At 45.9% G+C, this 17,470-nt stretch overlaps 1 protein-coding gene across 4 annotated transcripts in view; it reads left to right on the top strand.

Moving 5' to 3' along the window:
• Window positions 1–17,470, top strand: part of HIP1 (huntingtin interacting protein 1) — a 62,709-nt gene that overhangs the window by 17,517 nt on the left and 27,722 nt on the right. For 3 of the 4 annotated variants that reach the window (XR_012800440.1, XM_075594436.1, XM_075594434.1), the window contains exons 8-19: window positions 118–258; window positions 2,014–2,071; window positions 2,259–2,334; window positions 2,969–3,112; window positions 3,607–3,704; window positions 3,973–4,045; window positions 5,582–5,765; window positions 6,127–6,215; window positions 10,212–10,328; window positions 12,963–13,064; window positions 15,101–15,233; window positions 15,320–15,406. Coding sequence is in view for 3 of the 4 variants with exons in the window: in XM_075594436.1 (XP_075450551.1) it covers window positions 118–258; window positions 2,014–2,071; window positions 2,259–2,334; window positions 2,969–3,112; window positions 3,607–3,704; window positions 3,973–4,045; window positions 5,582–5,765; window positions 6,127–6,215; window positions 10,212–10,328; window positions 12,963–13,064; window positions 15,101–15,233; window positions 15,320–15,406 (1,302 nt within the window). In the remaining variant the exon portion in view is untranslated. The remainder of the gene's footprint in view (window positions 1–117; window positions 259–2,013; window positions 2,072–2,258; window positions 2,335–2,968; window positions 3,113–3,606; window positions 3,705–3,972; window positions 4,046–5,581; window positions 5,766–6,126; window positions 6,216–10,211; window positions 10,329–12,962; window positions 13,065–15,100; window positions 15,234–15,319; window positions 15,407–17,470) is intronic. The other variant, XM_075594435.1, reaches the window with a different exon arrangement.

Genomic DNA, 17,470 nt, shown 5'->3' with positions numbered 1-17,470 from the left:
GTTTCTGTCTTGCGGTTATATTAAAGAGGGGCCCATATGTCTCTTTGCGCCATTTTGCAAGACGCTTTGTTGGATACGTTGCCTCATCTTTCTGCCGTCCTCCCTGTGTCTTCGCAGTGTTTAAATCTCTGGACATGTCCCGCTCTGTGTCTGTCACTGCTGCTGGTCAGTGCCGCCTGTCACCGCTCATACAAGTTATCCTTGATTGCAGCCATTTGTATGACTACACTGTCAAGCTGCTGTTCAAACTGCACTCCTGTGAGTACCTGGAATAAGAGGGGGAAATACAGGTGCTATCCAATATATATACACCTATAGACTCCATTTCAAGTCGCAGGACACCTTACACCCTATTCACGTGAACAGTATTTACTATGCCAATACTTAATGGGAGTTTCTGTGCGATAGTGATGGACACTAACGCAATTTACGGAATAATCCCCATTGAGTTAATACAGAAGACGAGGGATTCAGATTTAAGTAGCAGAGAAGTCTAGTTTGCTGGACACTTCCAAATTAGAGTCAAACAGATTAGGCTCCCATAAACGAAAACACAATAAATATATCATGTTTGACTGGAGGTTAGCTTTGAAATTGGAACAAGAAAGATCGAACGTGTCTTTCAGGGAGACAAATGTACATATAGTTTGCATGGCTGGATCTTTAATTTGCTTAAGATATTCAATTCCTTCCTGATTGCATATATAAAAGGGGGCAATCTCGTATGCAGGTGGACAGTCTGGATTCTTCATCGTTGAGACTTAGGCTGATTCCCCGCTGGCACTGAGCAGGCGGCGCTTGTGGCGGTTACTTACATATGTAGATATATGTAAGTCCCTGCTCACGCGGTGCGCGCGGCGCTCGTGCGCTGGCGCACGCTCACCCACGCTCGGCGCTAAGGTAAACAAAAAACCTATACTTACCCGCGCGCTCAACTACCCGCAATGCCCAACCCCCGCACGCGTGTACAAGCAGGACACCCGGCGCTCATGCTTGGAGTGCTCTCCAAGCATGAGCGCACTCAGCGCCAGCGGGGACTCAGCCTTAGGTGTTGCCAGAATGTTGACCTGTTGTGGAATAATATTTATAGTCATGGGGAGTAGACAAGCTAGAGAATAAGGCTATACTATTCATACTTCCATGGGGATGTTTGTATATAACACAAACCTCTCCATGGAAGGTTTGTGTTGTTGATTTAACAGAGCATGGCAAGGTTAAAACTACTAAGGTTCTCCTCTGACGGCCATGCTCAGAGTTCACTGGTAATAGAACACCATGAAAAGAGTTGAAAGAGGAAATATCTGCCATCGTAGGAATAATAGGGACAATTTGGATTAATACATTTGGGTTTGATTTGTTTCTAGATTTTATTTTAATCTATTCTGTTTTTGTTTGTTTGTTTCTGTGATTGTATTTATTATTTACATTTTGTATTGTTTTGTACTGTATTGTACATGTTAAGTAGTTATAAAATGCGAACTATAAATAAATAATAATATTTTTTTTTTTTTACTAAAGTTACAGAAATGAACCCCTTTGGCCTCCTTATCCGACTGTAGCTTAGTCAGGTCTATGCAGTGTTGAGATACTTATATTTCCATTGATTTAGAGTAATGTACGCAGAAAACCTCAATGCGACATTTGATAATTCAGCTTCAGCACTGGGCAAATTCCTTTTGGAAAATGGCAGTCAGATCTCTCCATTAATCAAAACGCTGCCTTTTATGCTTCATGCCCAGTCATGCCTCCTCTTTCTGAGACAATATCCACACAGCTAAATACTATCTACTGTGTCCATTACGTGTTAATGGAGCAATACTGTCCAGGCCCATCTAGAAGAGGAGTGGTTATTGGAGAATTATTTGTACAGCTGTCACTAGCAGTCTTTGGATTAATGAAGCATTGATTCATTGGTCTCTTTTAGCAAAGGAGGTGTTAGTGGGCAGTGATCACAGGGATGTATATACATAGTCTACTAGGAAGGGGGGGTCATAAGTATTTTGTGTTTCACAGGTCTCCCTATTGACACTCTGCAGGGACATCGAGATCGCTTCATAGAGCAGTTCCAAAAGTAAGTAAGGAATAGGCTCATAAAAGAGAGTGTGAAAATAAGACAGAGGAGAGAGAGCCACAAACAAAGAGGGCCGGGGCTAAGTGGGTAGAACAGAAGAAGGGAAGGGGGAACGCATTGAAAGAGAGTGATGTGGGAAAATGAGAAAGGGAGGTCTTAATAAGATCTGTCATTTCTCTGCTCTCAGGCTAAAGGATTTATTTTATCGCTCGAGTAACCTGCAATACTTCAAGCGCCTCTTACAGATTCCTCAACTGCCTGAGGTAAGAGAGACTAGTTCCCTGTGCTTGTGTGTTGATTAATTTATATTCTAAGCCATACAGTACATATAAGAAATCCCAGGTGTTATTGTCTTGCACCCTACCTACCACAGAAAAAAACACCATTAGTAATGGGCCTTTCACCTGTCTAGAGAGCTATCCAGTCATTAATCTAACACTCATCTAGTGGACCATTTTTCCCTGTAGGTGCCAGAATTTGTATCATCTGCTGAATGATGTTGGCTTAGGGCTCCCAGGTCATTTCCCTTGTACATGTCTCTTGTGCAGGGCCAACCCTGGAGTTAGCATGCTGAGTATCAATGACCTGTCTAGCTATAGAAATCCAAAGCATTGTTTCACTGAGCCACCCAGTAATTGACATGGAGCCACCCAGCCTTTAAATTAGAATGCTCTTTATATGCTCCTGAGACCCTCCGGCCTTTGGGTTAGATGATTTACAGTATTTAGTATCCTTTACACACATTATGCGCATCCTTTTTAAAATCCATCCAGTCCTCGAGTTGATAATCTCTGTATGCCTGTTACAACCCTCGCTCTCTATCCGTTTTGTATTCATGTTGGATGTGTGTGGTGATGGTATGAACACTGATTGATTGTCCCGGGGTGTTTTTCTTAGAACCCCCCAAACTTCCTGCGTGCCTCCGCCCTGTCTGAGCACATTAGCCCTGTGGTGCTGATACCATCGGGAAACTCCCCTCCTGACAGCGAGACTCTAGTAGAGACAGAGGACCTTGTGGGCATGGATTCATCATCACATCAGGTGAGAGAGAACTGCAGGGTGTTGCTCTATTAGCATCTTCACTGCTATGGATAAGCAAAGCATTTCACTGCTAAACCCTACTCTGGTAGAATTCTGTTTAACATATTTGTTCTAACACATTTGTTGGAGATCTACAGTTATCATTCTATTAACCCACTGGCGGTTGTTGGAGATAGGCAGTGTCAATATATATCAACCTCAGCCCTTCTAGACACCTATTGAACTTCACCTTGTATATCCTTTCTGTTGGATACCAGAGGATATGATCCTAAGGGCCTTTTCCCTGCTGTATACCATTATAACCTCACCTATTACCTCCTTTTCTGATAGCGAAGTTCAGAGCATTGCTCCACTAATTTGTGGCAGGGTTGAGTTTAGAGCTGTCTCTGTGATTCTGTAACACTGCTTATTCCTATGTCTGTAAGTACGTGGGCCTATTTCTGTGTCGCATGCAAAGACCTTGCAACAACTTTGGGTCTTTCTTGTTGTTGCAGAGTTTGCCGGACAATAAATTTGATGATATATTTGGCAGCTCCTTAAGCAATGACCCTTTTAACTTCAGCAGCCAGAATGGCATGAGCAGCGATGACAAGTGAGTGGGGGAGGGGGCGGGGGTGGTTGGGGGGGGAGGGGGGAGTGTGATACAGAAGGAGGGAATGGGCGAGAGAGAGGAAAGAAGAGAGAGACAAAGATTCAGTGCCAAAAGAAGAAAAGAGGGCGTAGGAAATGCAGGAGATTTCAGTTCTGATGTTTTTGTATTATTATACTTGGTTGTTTCATTGCTTGTTGGTTTATATTTGGGTGACATCCCTGAACTGCCCTCGCCATGTCCTGCACTCTCATATGCTTCTCTCTCACAGAGACCGCCTAATAGAGCAGCTCTTTAAGGAGATTGCTGTACTAAGAGATGACCTGGGAAACTTCAAAGCAGAGGTGAGACCTTTCTACAGGAAGAAAAGACTCACTTTAAACTGTGTGAGAAGGAATGAGGAGACATGCTACATACTGTATTAGTAATGGGAGGCATACAACAGACCCTGCAACATTTTGTACATACAAAGAGGTACCACTGTAGTTCCTCTACTTGTACTGGACGGAGGCCGTTCTCAGCAAACCTTATGGACGTCCACTTAACTATGCATCTTACCACACACAAAAACGTTAATGATTATTATCATTTATTTGTTAAGCGCCAACATATTCCACGAAACGATACAATGGAGTTACAGAGAGGTGTAAGTTACATAAACAGAGTTACATACCAAATAAGGACAAACAAGCACAAACAGATACGAAAGGTAATGAGAGCCCTTCTCGTGAGAGATTACAATCTAGAGGGAATGAGGGACAATGTTGAAACAAAAGGTAAAATGGTCTGCTCATTCTGGGATGGAAGGGGTATGCCTCAGAAAGGATTATGGCCCATTCGCACAACTGATCCCATTAAGGTTTGAGGGTGTGCATGTTAGGGGGGGGGGGGAGGTGTGAGATAGTGTGGAGATTGGTCCAGCCGCACAGCTGGTCCCAATAGGGTTGGATGTTAGAGGTATGCCAGAAAGGTTTTCTTTCAAAAGGTGAGTTTTCAGAGAGTTTTCAAATGTCTGAAAGCTGGGGGAGAGTCTGATGGTGCGTGGTAGGGAATTCCAGAGTTAGGGGGCAGCACGGGAGAAGTCTTGTAGATGGAGTGAGAAGAGCTGATAAGGCAGGAGAAGAGGCGGATGGCATGGCAGAACGTAAGGAACGTTTAGGGATATAGTTGGGGATGAGAGATGAGATGTAAAGAGGGGGCAGCGTCATTGAGAGCTTTGTAAATCAGAGTTAGGGTTTTAAATTTGATTCTAGAGGCTATGGGAAGCCAGTGTAGGGATTTGCATAGTGGAGCTGCAGAAGTAGAGCGGTAAGTGAGGTAGATGAGTCAGGAAGCTGCATTTTGGATGGATTGGAGTTGGGACAAGGGGAAAGCCAACTAGGAAAAAGTGGCAGTAGTCAAAGCGGGACAAGATGAGTGAGTGAATTAGCATCATGAGTACGAAAAGGGCATATCCTGGCAATATTTTGGAGGTGGAGATGGGAGGACTTCGTGAGGAATGAAGGTACAGCAGGTCTTACAGGACACAAAAATACGTAGTGTACCTCCTAAATAGGTACAGTTGTAGGGTATGATACAACATTCTGTAAGGGAGAAAGATTAGAAAATTGTGATATACAGGGCCACATATTTACTGTGTGAGAAAATAGCCGGTAATATACACGCCACATATTTCCTAAATTGGGCTGTAATATTCAGAGCCACATATTAAGTAAATATGGGCAATACGTGACTTATGACTTAGCACCACTTAGTAAATATGGCCCCAAATCTAATGAAGATAAAATGTCCTGGTCCTTAATAAAATACCACAGAATGCTGTCAGGAAGAAACGGGGAATATGCCATTTTGGGAGGTTGCTGAGATTTTTATGTTTTCAGAGCGACCGATTGGTTATTAACCTGAAGGGGCGGATCCAAGAGTTGGAGGCGGAGTTAGCTGAGCAGAAGCACCTGCGGGCGCAGGCAGTGGACGAGAATGAGTTTGTGCGCACGGAGCTGGAGGATCTGAAGAGGAGGAGGCAAGATACAGAGAAAGCACAGAAGAGTCTGACTGAGATAGAGCGTAAGTAGGCAGCAGTGGGGAAGCAGGAGAGGAGCAGCAGTGAAAGTATCCCACTTAGGAGAGATTTGTGTAGCAATGTAAGTGTGACATTGCTGGGATATCCGCGTGACTGCAATTTAACTGGGGAACCGTGTCGTGCTGCTATTTTGAGAGGATTGGCATCAGCGTGCCTGTCCCACCCCTTAAATAAAATGGGGGTGTTAGTGCTGTCTTCACAGTTTTGTCATGTGTAACACTGCAATTTCCTGCCCTTGTGCAAGACCTCTGCGGAGGAAGAGGCTGCAAGAGAGCTGCTCTGTATTTGCAGGAGTGATGAAAGAGGAGTGAAGATTTACTACTGTTTTTCTCTTCTGTGCTACAGGGAAGTCAATAGCTACCGAGCAGCGATACACAAAGCTGAAGGAAAAATATGCAGAGCTTGTGCAGAGCCACGCAGAGCTCCTGCGGAAGGTACATTGCCCATCACTATTCCTTCATTAAACCTATCCTAAAGACGACTGGCGGATACAATTATCTATAATGCTGGAGGTAACAGTCACCTCTGAAATACTGACATGTGTAGTCCTAACATGTCACGCTGCTGTATGTCTGTTACACTCATCTCTTGATCTCTTAAAACAATCAACTGGATCACGAGAAGTGGTCAAGTTACCTGCACAGATCAAATGTATGATTTAATAAAATATGTCTTTATTGTTCCAACAGACACTATCTAGCCTGGCGTTTCTTTCCCCATGGGGACCTTCCTAAGGGAGCCAAAACATTGGGCTATTTAGTGTCTGATAGAACAGTGGTGCGCAACCCATGGGTCACGACCCCCTCGGGCCAATTTCAGGGGGTCGGCAAAACATTAGAGGATTAAGGCCGTGCTTATAGTCCCGGCGACGGCGATGCGACGTCGCGTCAAAACAAGTGTATTGAATTCGTGGCATGCACTTATAGTATGAGTGGAGCGACGGGGCGACGGGTTGGTTGCGATCGCTGGAAGTCCATGAAATGTGATTTTTTTTCAGCGACCGCAGCATGACGTCCGCGTCGCCGTCGCCGTAGCAAGGACTATAAGCGCGGCCTAACTCTGCAGGGGTCCTTGCGTCTGAATGGGACCCCCGCAGTGTTAATCTTGTGACCGAAACTAACTTGCACTACAGCATATCCATATTCGGGCATCTATGACATCATCATGAAGGCTGACTGAACGGAGCCGGACAGAGACACAGAGAGACCGGCTGCTGCTGCTGCTGGGGAGACAGCTAGAGACGGGCTGCTGCTGCTGGGGAGACGGATAGAGACGGGCTGCTGCTGCTGGGGAGACGGATAGAGACGGGCTGCTGCTGCTGGGGAGACGGATAGAGACGGGCTGCTGCTGCTGGGGAGACGGATAGAGACGGGCTGCTGCTGCTGCTGCTGCTGGGGAGACGGATAGAGACGGGCTGCTGCTGCTGGGGAGACGGATAGAGACGGGCTGCTGCTGCTGGGGAGACGGATAGAGACGGGCTGCTGCTGGGGAGACGGATAGAGACGGGCTGCTGCTGCTGGGGAGACGGATAGAGACGGGCTGCTGCTGCTGCTGCTGGGGAGACGGATAGAGACGGGCTGCTGCTGCTGCTGCTGGGGAGACGGATAGAGACGGGCTGCTGCTGCTGGGGAGACGGATAGAGACGGGCTGCTGCTGCTGCTGGGGAGACGGATAGAGACGGGCTGCTGCTGCTGGGGAGACGGATAGAGACGGGCTGCTGCTGCTGGGGAGACGGATAGAGACGGGCTGCTGCTGCTGCTGGGGAGACGGATGGAGACGGGCTGCTGCTGCTGCTGCTTCAGGGGATACGGATAGAGACGGGCTGCTGCTGCTGCAGCTGGGGAGACGGATAGAGACGGGCTGCTGCTGCTGCAGCTGGGGAGACGGATAGAGACCGGCTGCTGCTGCTGGGAAGACAGATAGAGACGGGCTGCTGCTGCTGGGGAGACGAATAGAGACGGGCTGCTGCTGCTGGGGAGACGGATAGAGACGGGCTGCTGCTGCTGCTGGGGAGACGGATAGAGACGGGCTGCTGCTGCTGGGGAGACAGATAGAGACGGGCTGCTGCTGCTGGGGAGACGGATAGAGACGGGCTGCTGCTGCTGCTGGGGAGACGGATAGAGACGGGCTGCTGCTGCTGCTGGGGAGACGGATAGAGACTGGCTGCTGCTGCTGCTGGGGAGACAGATAGAGACGGGCTGCTGCTGCTGGGGAGACGGATAGAGACGGGCTGCTGCTGCTGCTGGGGAGACAGATAGAGACGGGCTGCTGCTGCTGGGGAGACGGATAGAGACGGGCTGCTGCTGCTGCTGGGGAGACGGATAGAGACGGGCTGCTGCTGCTTCTGCTGCTGCTGCTGTTGCTGGGGAGACGGATAGAGACAGGCTGCTGCTGGGGAGACGGATAGAGACGGGCTGCTGCTGCTGCTGCTGCTGCTGCTGCTGCTGGGGAGACGGATAGAGACGGGCTGCTGCTGCTGGGGAGACAGATAGAGACGGGCTGCTGCTGGGGAGACGGATAGAGACGGGCTGCTGCTGCTGGGGAGACGGATAGAGACGGGCTGCTGCTGCTGGGGAGACGGATAGAGACGGGCTGCTGCTGCTGCTGGGGAGACGGATAGAGACGGGCTGCTGCTGCTGGGGAGACGGATAGAGACGGGCTGCTGCTGCTGGGGAGATGGATAGAGACGGGCTGCTGCTGCTGGGGAGACGGATAGAGACGGGCTGCTGCTGCTGCTGCTGCTGGGGAGACGGATAGAGACGGGCTGCTGCTGCTGGGGAGACGGATAGAGACGGGCTGCTGCTGCTGCTGCTGCTGGGGAGACGGATAGAGACGGGCTGCTGCTGCTGGGGAGACGGATAGAGACGGGCTGCTGCTGCTGGGGAGACGGATAGAGACGGGCTGCTGCTGCTGGGGAGACGGATAGAGACGGGCTGCTGCTGCTGGGGAGATGGATAGAGACGGGCTGCTGCTGCTGGGGAGACGGATAGAGACCGGCTGCTGCTGCTGGGGAGACGGATAGAGACGGGCTGCTGCTGCTGGGGAGACGGATAGAGACGGGCTGCTGCTGCTGGGGAGACGGATAGAGACGGGCTGCTGCTGCTGGGGAGACGGATAGAGACGGGCTGCTGCTGCTGCTGCTGCTGCTGCTGGGGAGACGGATAGAGACGGGCTGCTGCTGCTGGGGAGACGGATAGAGACGGGCTGCTGCTGCTGGGGAGATGGATAGAGACGGGCTGCTGCTGCTGCTGCTGGGGAGACGGATAGAGACGGGCTGCTGCTGCTGGGGAGATGGATAGAGACGGGCTGCTGCTGCTGGGGAGACGGATAGAGACGGGCTGCTGCTGCTGGGGAGACGGATAGAGACAGGCTGCTGCTGGGGAGACGGATAGAGACGGGCTGCTGCTGCTGGGGAGATGGATAGAGACGGGCTGCTGCTGCTGGGGAGACGGATAGAGACCGGCTGCTGCTGCTGGGGAGACGGATAGAGACGGGCTGCTGCTGCTGGGGAGACGGATAGAGACGGGCTGCTGCTGCTGGGGAGACGGATAGAGACGGGCTGCTGCTACTGCTGGGGAGACGGATAGAGACGGGCTGCTGCTGCTGCTGCTGGGGAGACGGATAGAGACGGGCTGCTGCTGCTGGGGAGACGGATAGAGACGGGCTGCTGCTGCTGCTGCTGGGGAGATGGATAGAGACGGGCTGCTGCTGCTGGGGAGACGGATAGAGACGGGCTGCTGCTGCTGCTGCTGCTGCTGCTGGGGAGACGGATAGAGACGGGCTGCTGCTGCTGGGGAGACGGATAGAGACGGGCTGCTGCTGCTGCTGCTGCTGCTGCTGCTGCGGAGACGGTAGTGCAAGTTAGTTTCTGCCGTTTCCGTCAGAAGATTAACGCTGCGGGGGTCCCATTCAGAAGCGGGGACCTCGGCCGTACTGTATTTTCGATGCCGTGTAGTGGACATTTAAATGTAGTTTTCACGGCTAAAAAATGTTGCGCACCACTGTGATAGAAGAATAAATAAATATTTTGTCAGAAATTTGTTCTGTGCTGGTAGGTTGACCAATTTCCGTGATGCAGTTGATTGTCGTAACAATTTTTCTACCGTGCACAACTCAGACGTTTTAAGGCAATACGGTCTCTGAGTGCGGCCATTTTGTTTACTCTGTGACTTGATCTCTTAAAATGCATACTCCTAGCATAGCATATGTGTGTGATCGTCTGAGGTATATGTTTCTAGCACTACATCCCAGTGTCATACCCAGAGTTGTGTGCTATCCCAAAGTCCTGAGGTCTATGGCCCTAGTGTAACACCCCAGTATCTTTCTCTGTGGTGTATGGTCCTCCTCTTAGTATGATGTCCCAGTAATATACCCCTGTGTATAGTCCAAGCAATATAACAGCTAATGATGCCTTTTCTTCTTCCTCTCAGAATGCCGAAGTCACAAAACAGGTGACCGTGGCACGAGAGGCACTCGGGGACGTGGAGCACTCAAAAAAAGAGCTGGAGGATTCATACCAGCGGGTGAACGAACACACACAAAGGAAGGTAAGAACATACAAAGTCTGCACTCCCACAGCCGTCTCCTAGGAGCGAGGAGTCCAGAAGTAGCATATTAGATGCCGAAGCTGGTTTATCATCAGACAGTTCAAGGATTTTATTGGGCTGAATATGGGCTTAGATGTTCCCTACCTAGAAGATGGCTACACAACATATTGAACAGGGGCCATTATTTACACTGCAATGTGTTCCTCCGTATTGAGTTCATCACTCCATAACCTAATGTGTTGACTTGTGTGAATTCTGATACTTACACCCTTACATTTTCCTGTATAAAGTATACAGGGACATATATACTAAACAGTGTTACTCCATAGGACTCCTTCTGGCACTAGAAGACTCACTTTAATAGACCTTCCAGGCATTCTGGAGCTCAGAGGTGTCTTATGGAGTAGCACTGCTTAGGAAATATGGCCAATCATCTCTTCCCATGAACTTGTCAATGAGTCTTCTGTAGAGCTTTCTGGCCCTCATGCACTAAAAAATTACAAGATACTATACACTCTTCTGCAATATCATATGTGGTGCTTCTTCTGGGAATAGTAGAGTCCAACTTTTTCACAGCCCTGCTCCAACCTACTAAAGGGATTGGGAATGAGGACACAGGAAGCATCACGTATTCACCCCTTTCCTGGTAGAGGGGTCTGTGATGCTTAATATGACCCTCCTCGCAGTTGCTTACTGAAGCCTGGGCATTATACTTGGTCAAAAATCTAATGCAATTGAGATGCAAATGTTCCTGGAAGATGAATGGAGTAGATCTCTTAAACCATTGGCTGGAAGAAGGGCCAGTAACGCATTTACGTTTGGCAACCAAGAGTAAATCTTTCATAGACAACTGGTTCAAGGATAGACTGCAGAGAGTTGTTCTAAATGAAACCTTTGCAGGTTAGGCTAAAGTTGTGAGTGGAGTACCTCAAGGATCTGTACTGTGACCCCTGCTTTTTAACTTGTTTATTAATGACCTTGGGGTTGGCATAGAGAAAGTCTCCATCTTTGCTGATGACACTAAATTGTATATGGTAGTAAAATCAGCAGGATGTCATTTCTTTCCAGAAGGACTTGAATAGACTGGAAACTTGGCTAGGCGAATGGCCGATAAGATTTAATACAAATAAATGTACGGTTATGCATTTGGTAAACAAGAATAAACAGGCGACTTACACATTAAATGGGGCAAAATTAGGTAAATCCTTTATGGAGAAGGATTTAGGAGTGCTTGTAGATAGCATTCTTAGCAATAATGCACAATGTCAGCTAGTAGGTGCAAAAGCAAATAAGATCTTATCTTGCATTAAACAGGGTATGGATGGAAGGGACGTAAGCATAATTATGCCACTGTATAAAGCATTAGTTAGAACACACCTTGAATATGAAGTATAGTTTTGGGCACCACTCCATAAAAAAGGTGTTATGAAACTAGAATAAGTGTAGAGAAGAGTCACAAAATTAATAAAGGGGATGGAAAATCTGACTTATGAGGAAAAGCTAGCTAAATTAGATTTGTTTACATTAGAAAAGAAGGGATATGATAACTATACACAAATATATTCATAGTCAATGCAAGCTATTCATCCAAAGAGTAGTACAAATGACACAGGGTCATTACTTAATGTTGGAGGAAATTAGATTTCACCAGCAACAAAGGAAAGGGTTCTTTGCAGTAAGGGCAGTTAAAATGTGGAATTCATTACCCATGGAGACTGTGATGGCAAATAGTATAGATATCTTAAAAAAAAGTTGGACATTGTTGCAGGGTACATGCAACCACACACGCGGGTTCTCTTGATAAGCCTTAAAAACATACAGCTCTCTATTGAGCCTTAAAAACATACAGCACACAAAACAAAATAGCTTCTCTTCAGCATACAAAAACAAAATAGCTTCTCTTCAGCAGACAAAAACAAAATAGCTTCTCTTCAGCATAGAAAACAAGGCAGCTTCTGTTCAGCATGCAGGACACAGACAGTTCATCACACATGTACTTTTAAAAACAGACCTTATAGCAGTAATCTCTTCAGTATTTCAGTCCTGTCTCCTGACCAGCTAGCTTGCATGTGTGTACAGCCTGGGGGTTTTAAAACACCTTGATTAAGCAACTGGGGTCAGACTAATTAAGCAGCCCTTCTCAACTGAAACTTAACCTCGTCACTGCTGCACTGCAAGCCTAAACATAGGTTTGCCAGGAATATGGCTGGTGACGTTCATTCACCCTGTCACAGACATCTTTTTAGAACGGAAAGATATACATGATATACTAAATAAGTTAACATGGGAAGGATATTGATGCAGGGAATAATCTGATTACCATTACTGGAGTCAGGAAGGAATTTATTTCCCCCCTTATGAGACATCATTTGATGATGTTTCACTGGGTTTCTTTGTTTGTCTTCCTCTGGATCAAAATACTGTAAATACAAATATAGGATAAATATCTGTCGTCTAACTTTAGCACAGGTTAAACTTGATGGACATATGTATTTTTACAGCCTCATCAACTATGTACAGTAACTATATAAGCATTACAAAAATGGAGGGGATATTATTAGAGGTATCTCAGGTACTAGATAATGAGTTGTGAGATACCTAGGTCTGAATAACTCAGAACCTGTCTCTGTGCAGGCGCAGGATCAGATGCAGCAGATGGACGACTTACAGGCGGCGCTGGAATCCAGCAAGCAGGAACTTCAGCTCCTGAAGACCAACGTAGAGACCTCGAAGCAGGTGAGACTGGAGAGACAAACACATCTGACTGAGACCTCCTGCAGCTTCACAAACACAGAGTGAAGAACTATTGCTAAAGTACTCATTACAGACCTATTTAGACCATATTCAGGGTAAGAAATCTGAGAGACTTTGGCCCATATTTACTAAGCAGTCACCTGCCTTAAGAAACCTTCCAGCTCTAGTAGACACCGGAAGGCACCAGAAGGCATCTTACGGCAGAAGCCTGCTTAGTAATTATGGCCCTTTATGTGTTCAATGAAACACTGAGGGTTTAAAGTTACAGAGCTCCTGAGGCTCCTTATAGGAGCAGTGAGTAAGTAGTGTAGTGAGTAGTGAGTAGGACTAAATGTGAGTAATAGCAGTGGCATATTTTTTAGGTTGCTGTCTCCATGTGTAAACAAATCAGCCAAGGATAAGTATTTTTTAATCATGTTTTTCACCTTTTTTATGCCTACATAGTAACTTAAATGCTTTGCAAGGTTTTACGATCACGTTGGTAATAAGACTGTAAACGTTTGCACGTACGTGCAAATGGGTCATCTGCACTTTTCCACCTTCGTCGTTTTGTTTTAAAAGATGATGCTGCCTTTGTTAGCCAAGAGAAAACAAATATCAGATGAGATTAGAAATAGCCATGACTCAAAAAAGTTAGCAAACTTTTTTTTTTTTAATTATTATTATTAGAGAAAACAGATAAGTAACAATGTTACTTTAAGGATGATTGAATTCTTCTAAAAAAACAACATTATATTGATAAATATTTTTGCCCGCTAAGTGTGAGCGCCTCCTCAATGTGTTCTGTGAAGAAGAGACCTGCGAGGTTTCCAAAGATCTGTACACTTGAATGGTATCCGCGTTGTGGTCCATTAGAAGTTTATCACATTCTAAAATAAATTCAATCATGAGGTAGGGATATGAAAAGTAACTTGCACAAGGAAAGCACTATTTCAAGCTTGTAATTGGGGTTGGGTCATTTCCACATAGCACCGCGTTGAAGTAATGACAGCGGCAACTTTCATAAGTAAAGACTAGGAGACGGATGCCGTCAAAATCAGATGAGTGTAAATAGTTTGTGGATGTCTAGACGTTTTCCTTTGGGGTTTTCAATGGTTTCTTTCTCCTCTCCAGGGGTAGTCAGCATAAAGCACATCCCTTGCATGTCACGTCACCACCCCGGGTTCATAAAGGAGAGATAAGGCAGAGATAAGGGCAGCACTTTAGGGGTAAATTGTATATACTCCTGAGTGCACGTTCGGGCCGTTTTCAGCATAAAATCCCCAATTGACTTCAATGGGGATTTTCGCCTGAAAACATCTTGGATTACTGTTTTAATGTATATTGAATTTACCCCTTAAACTTTAGATTAGGATATTCACAAATATTTGCAGGAAATTGTTCAGAAATAATTGGATAATATTTGTCAAATTTTATTTATACCTATTTTGTTGAACCTATTAAACCTATCAGTGATTCCTATTCAATTTGGCTCTTCACCTTTCACCCTATCGCTGCCAGAGCAGCAAAAGGGTAAGTGCCGTGTCAGGCCACTTTTGATGGGAAACACATTGCGTATTGACCGTAGGTTTTGTATAAATTTCAAATTAAACAACCGGTAGGTGGATCGGCGCAGTGAGTAAAGAAACTGACTCTGATAACAGTAACACTGAGTGTGAAGCAGGTGAGCCTGGTACAATTCCCGGTGTTGGGTCCTTGTGACCTTCGGCAAGTCACTTTATCTCCCTGTGCCTCAGGCTCCAAAATCATAGATTGTAAGCTCATCTGGGCATGGACTGTGTCTGTAACAATCCTATGTGCTGCATACTGTAATTGAAAGGCACTTAGAGCCCCATTGGGAGAAAAACGCTATATGAAAAAAGTTATTATTCATTGAAATTCATTTTAAAATGAAGGGCTTTGTCAACCTTTAGGTGTGTCTGGGATGAAACTAAACTAGCACGTATTTGATTCCCTTCTCTCTCCCTCATTCCCACTTCTCCTCCCCTATCGCACTTGGGTGCTGCTGCTTTATACAGGAGAGCCGTGTGCAGGTGCAGGAGGTGGAAGACTGTGTGCTACAGGGAGTCCTGCAGGAGGCTGAACGCATTATACAGGAGTCACTCAGCCAGCTGGACGAACCCCTCTTCACTAGCAGCAGTGTGTCTACAGGTGAGAGTCCATTCACAGCAGCCTTCTGACCTCACAGCACCTCCGTCCTGTTATTCCTGACTCCTGTTTGCTGCTCTTTGTTTCAGACTTTTTGATTGCCAGGACCCAGGCAGCAGTAGAAAGCACAGAGAAAATGGAGGAAGCCTGGAAGAGTTACATATCTAAAACATCAGGTAAGAAGAAAGAATGGAGAAGGACCCAAATATGGAAGAGAGTGAAGGGGAGAGTGTGTAGGTGTGGATAGGAGATGTAAGAAAGCACACACTATATATATATATACAGTCATGTGAAAAAGAAAGTACACCCTCTTTGAATTCCATGGTTTTACATATCAGGACATAATAACAATCATCTGTTCATTAGCAGGTCTTAAAATTAGGTAAATACAACCTCAGATGAACAGCAACACATGACATATTACACCGTGTCATGATTTATTTAACAAAAATAAAGCCAAAATGGAGAAGCCATGTGTGAAAAACTAAGTACTGTATACCTTATGATTCAATACTGTAGCTTGTTGAACCACGTTTAGCAGCAATAACTTGAAGTAATCGTTTTCTGTATGACTTTATCAGTCTCTCCCATCATTGTGGAGGAATTTTTGTCAACTCTTCTTTACAACGTTGCTTCAGTTCATTGAGGTTTGTGGGCATTTGTTTATGCACAGCTCTCTTAAGGTCAAGCCACAGCATTTTAATCTGGTTGAGGTCTGGACTTTGACTGGTCCATTGCAGCACCTTGATTCTTTTCTTTTTCAGCCATTCTGTTGTAGATTTGCTGGTGTGCTTGGGATCATTGTTCTGTTGCATGACCCAATTTCGGCCAAGCTTTAGGTGTCGGACAGATGGCCTCACATTTGACTCTAGAATACTTTGGTATACAGAGGAGTTCATGGTCGACTCAATGACTGCAAGATTCCCAGGTCCTGTGGCTGCAAAAACAAGGCCAAATCATCACTCCTCCACCACCGTGCTTGACAGTTGGTATCAGGTGTTTGTGCTGATATGCTGTGCTTGGTTTTCGACAAACGTGGTGCTGTGCATTATGGCCAAACATCTCCACTTTGGTCTCGTCTGTCCAAAGAACATTGTTCCAGAAGTCTTGAGATTTGTTCAGATGCAACTTTGCAAACCTAAGCCGTGCTGCCATGTTCTTTTTAGAGAGAAGAGGTTTCTCCTGGCAACCCTTCCAAACAAACCATACTTGTTCAGTCTTTTTCTAATTGTACTGTCATGAACTTTAACATTTAACATGGTAACTGAGGCCTGTAGAGTCTGAGATGTAACTCTTGGGTATTTTGCAATTTCTCTGAGCATTGCACGATCTCACCTTGGGGTGAATTTGCTGGGATGTCCACTCCTGGGAAGATTGGCAAGTGTCTTGAATGTTTTCCACTTTTGAATAATCTTTCTCACTGTAGAATGATGGACTTTAAATTGTTTGGAAATGGCCTTATAACACTTTCCAGATTTGATGGGCAGCAACAATTGCTTCTCTAAGATCATTGCTGATGTTTTTCCTCCTTGGCACTGTGTTAACACACACCTGAATGCTCCAGACCAGCAAGCTGCAAAAACTTTGGCTTTTATAGAGGTGGTCACACTTGCTGATGATCAATTAATCAAGGGCATTTGATTAGCAGCACCTGTCTGCTACTTAGCATCTTAATTCCTATGGAAGCAGTAAGGGTGTACTTAGTTTTTCACACACAGCTTCTCCATTTTGGCTTTATTTTTGTTAAATAAATCATGACACGGTGTAATATGTCATGTGTTGTTGTTCATCTGAGGTTGTATTTACCTAATTGTTAGAAAATTATCCAAGGATAGCAGCGGAGCTCCGCTGCTATCCTTGGATAATTTTCTATACATTTACCTACTCAGCGTGATGCACGCACAAGATGGATCAAGGTTTCCAAAAGAGTTTGATTCTCCCCACTCATGGATTTAGGGGAGTTGCTGACCAGTAACAGTGCCGCAGGTAAGAGAGATTTTTTGTCTGGTGAGGTGCTTTTCTAGCATTACAAATGTGTCCTCACCAAAGACAGTTTAATCTTTAATATCACTCCCTGCTTTATGACGCACTGGGTCCAATACTCTGTATTACTCAATTAACCTTGTCCTAACCTGTTTATCTACATTTTTGAGCAACCATTGCCATTGTACCCCATTTTGCTGAAGCACTGTTTTTAAAGGAACCTTTCCTTTACTTTTCACTGTTACCTAATTGTTAGA

The sequence above is a fragment of the Ascaphus truei genome, chromosome 3, assembly GCF_040206685.1.
Source record: "Ascaphus truei isolate aAscTru1 chromosome 3, aAscTru1.hap1, whole genome shotgun sequence".
Taxonomy (NCBI): Eukaryota; Metazoa; Chordata; class Amphibia; order Anura; family Ascaphidae; genus Ascaphus; species Ascaphus truei.
The sequence above is the reverse complement of the archived record's forward strand: the minus strand, read 5'-3'. Positions and strand labels throughout refer to the sequence as shown.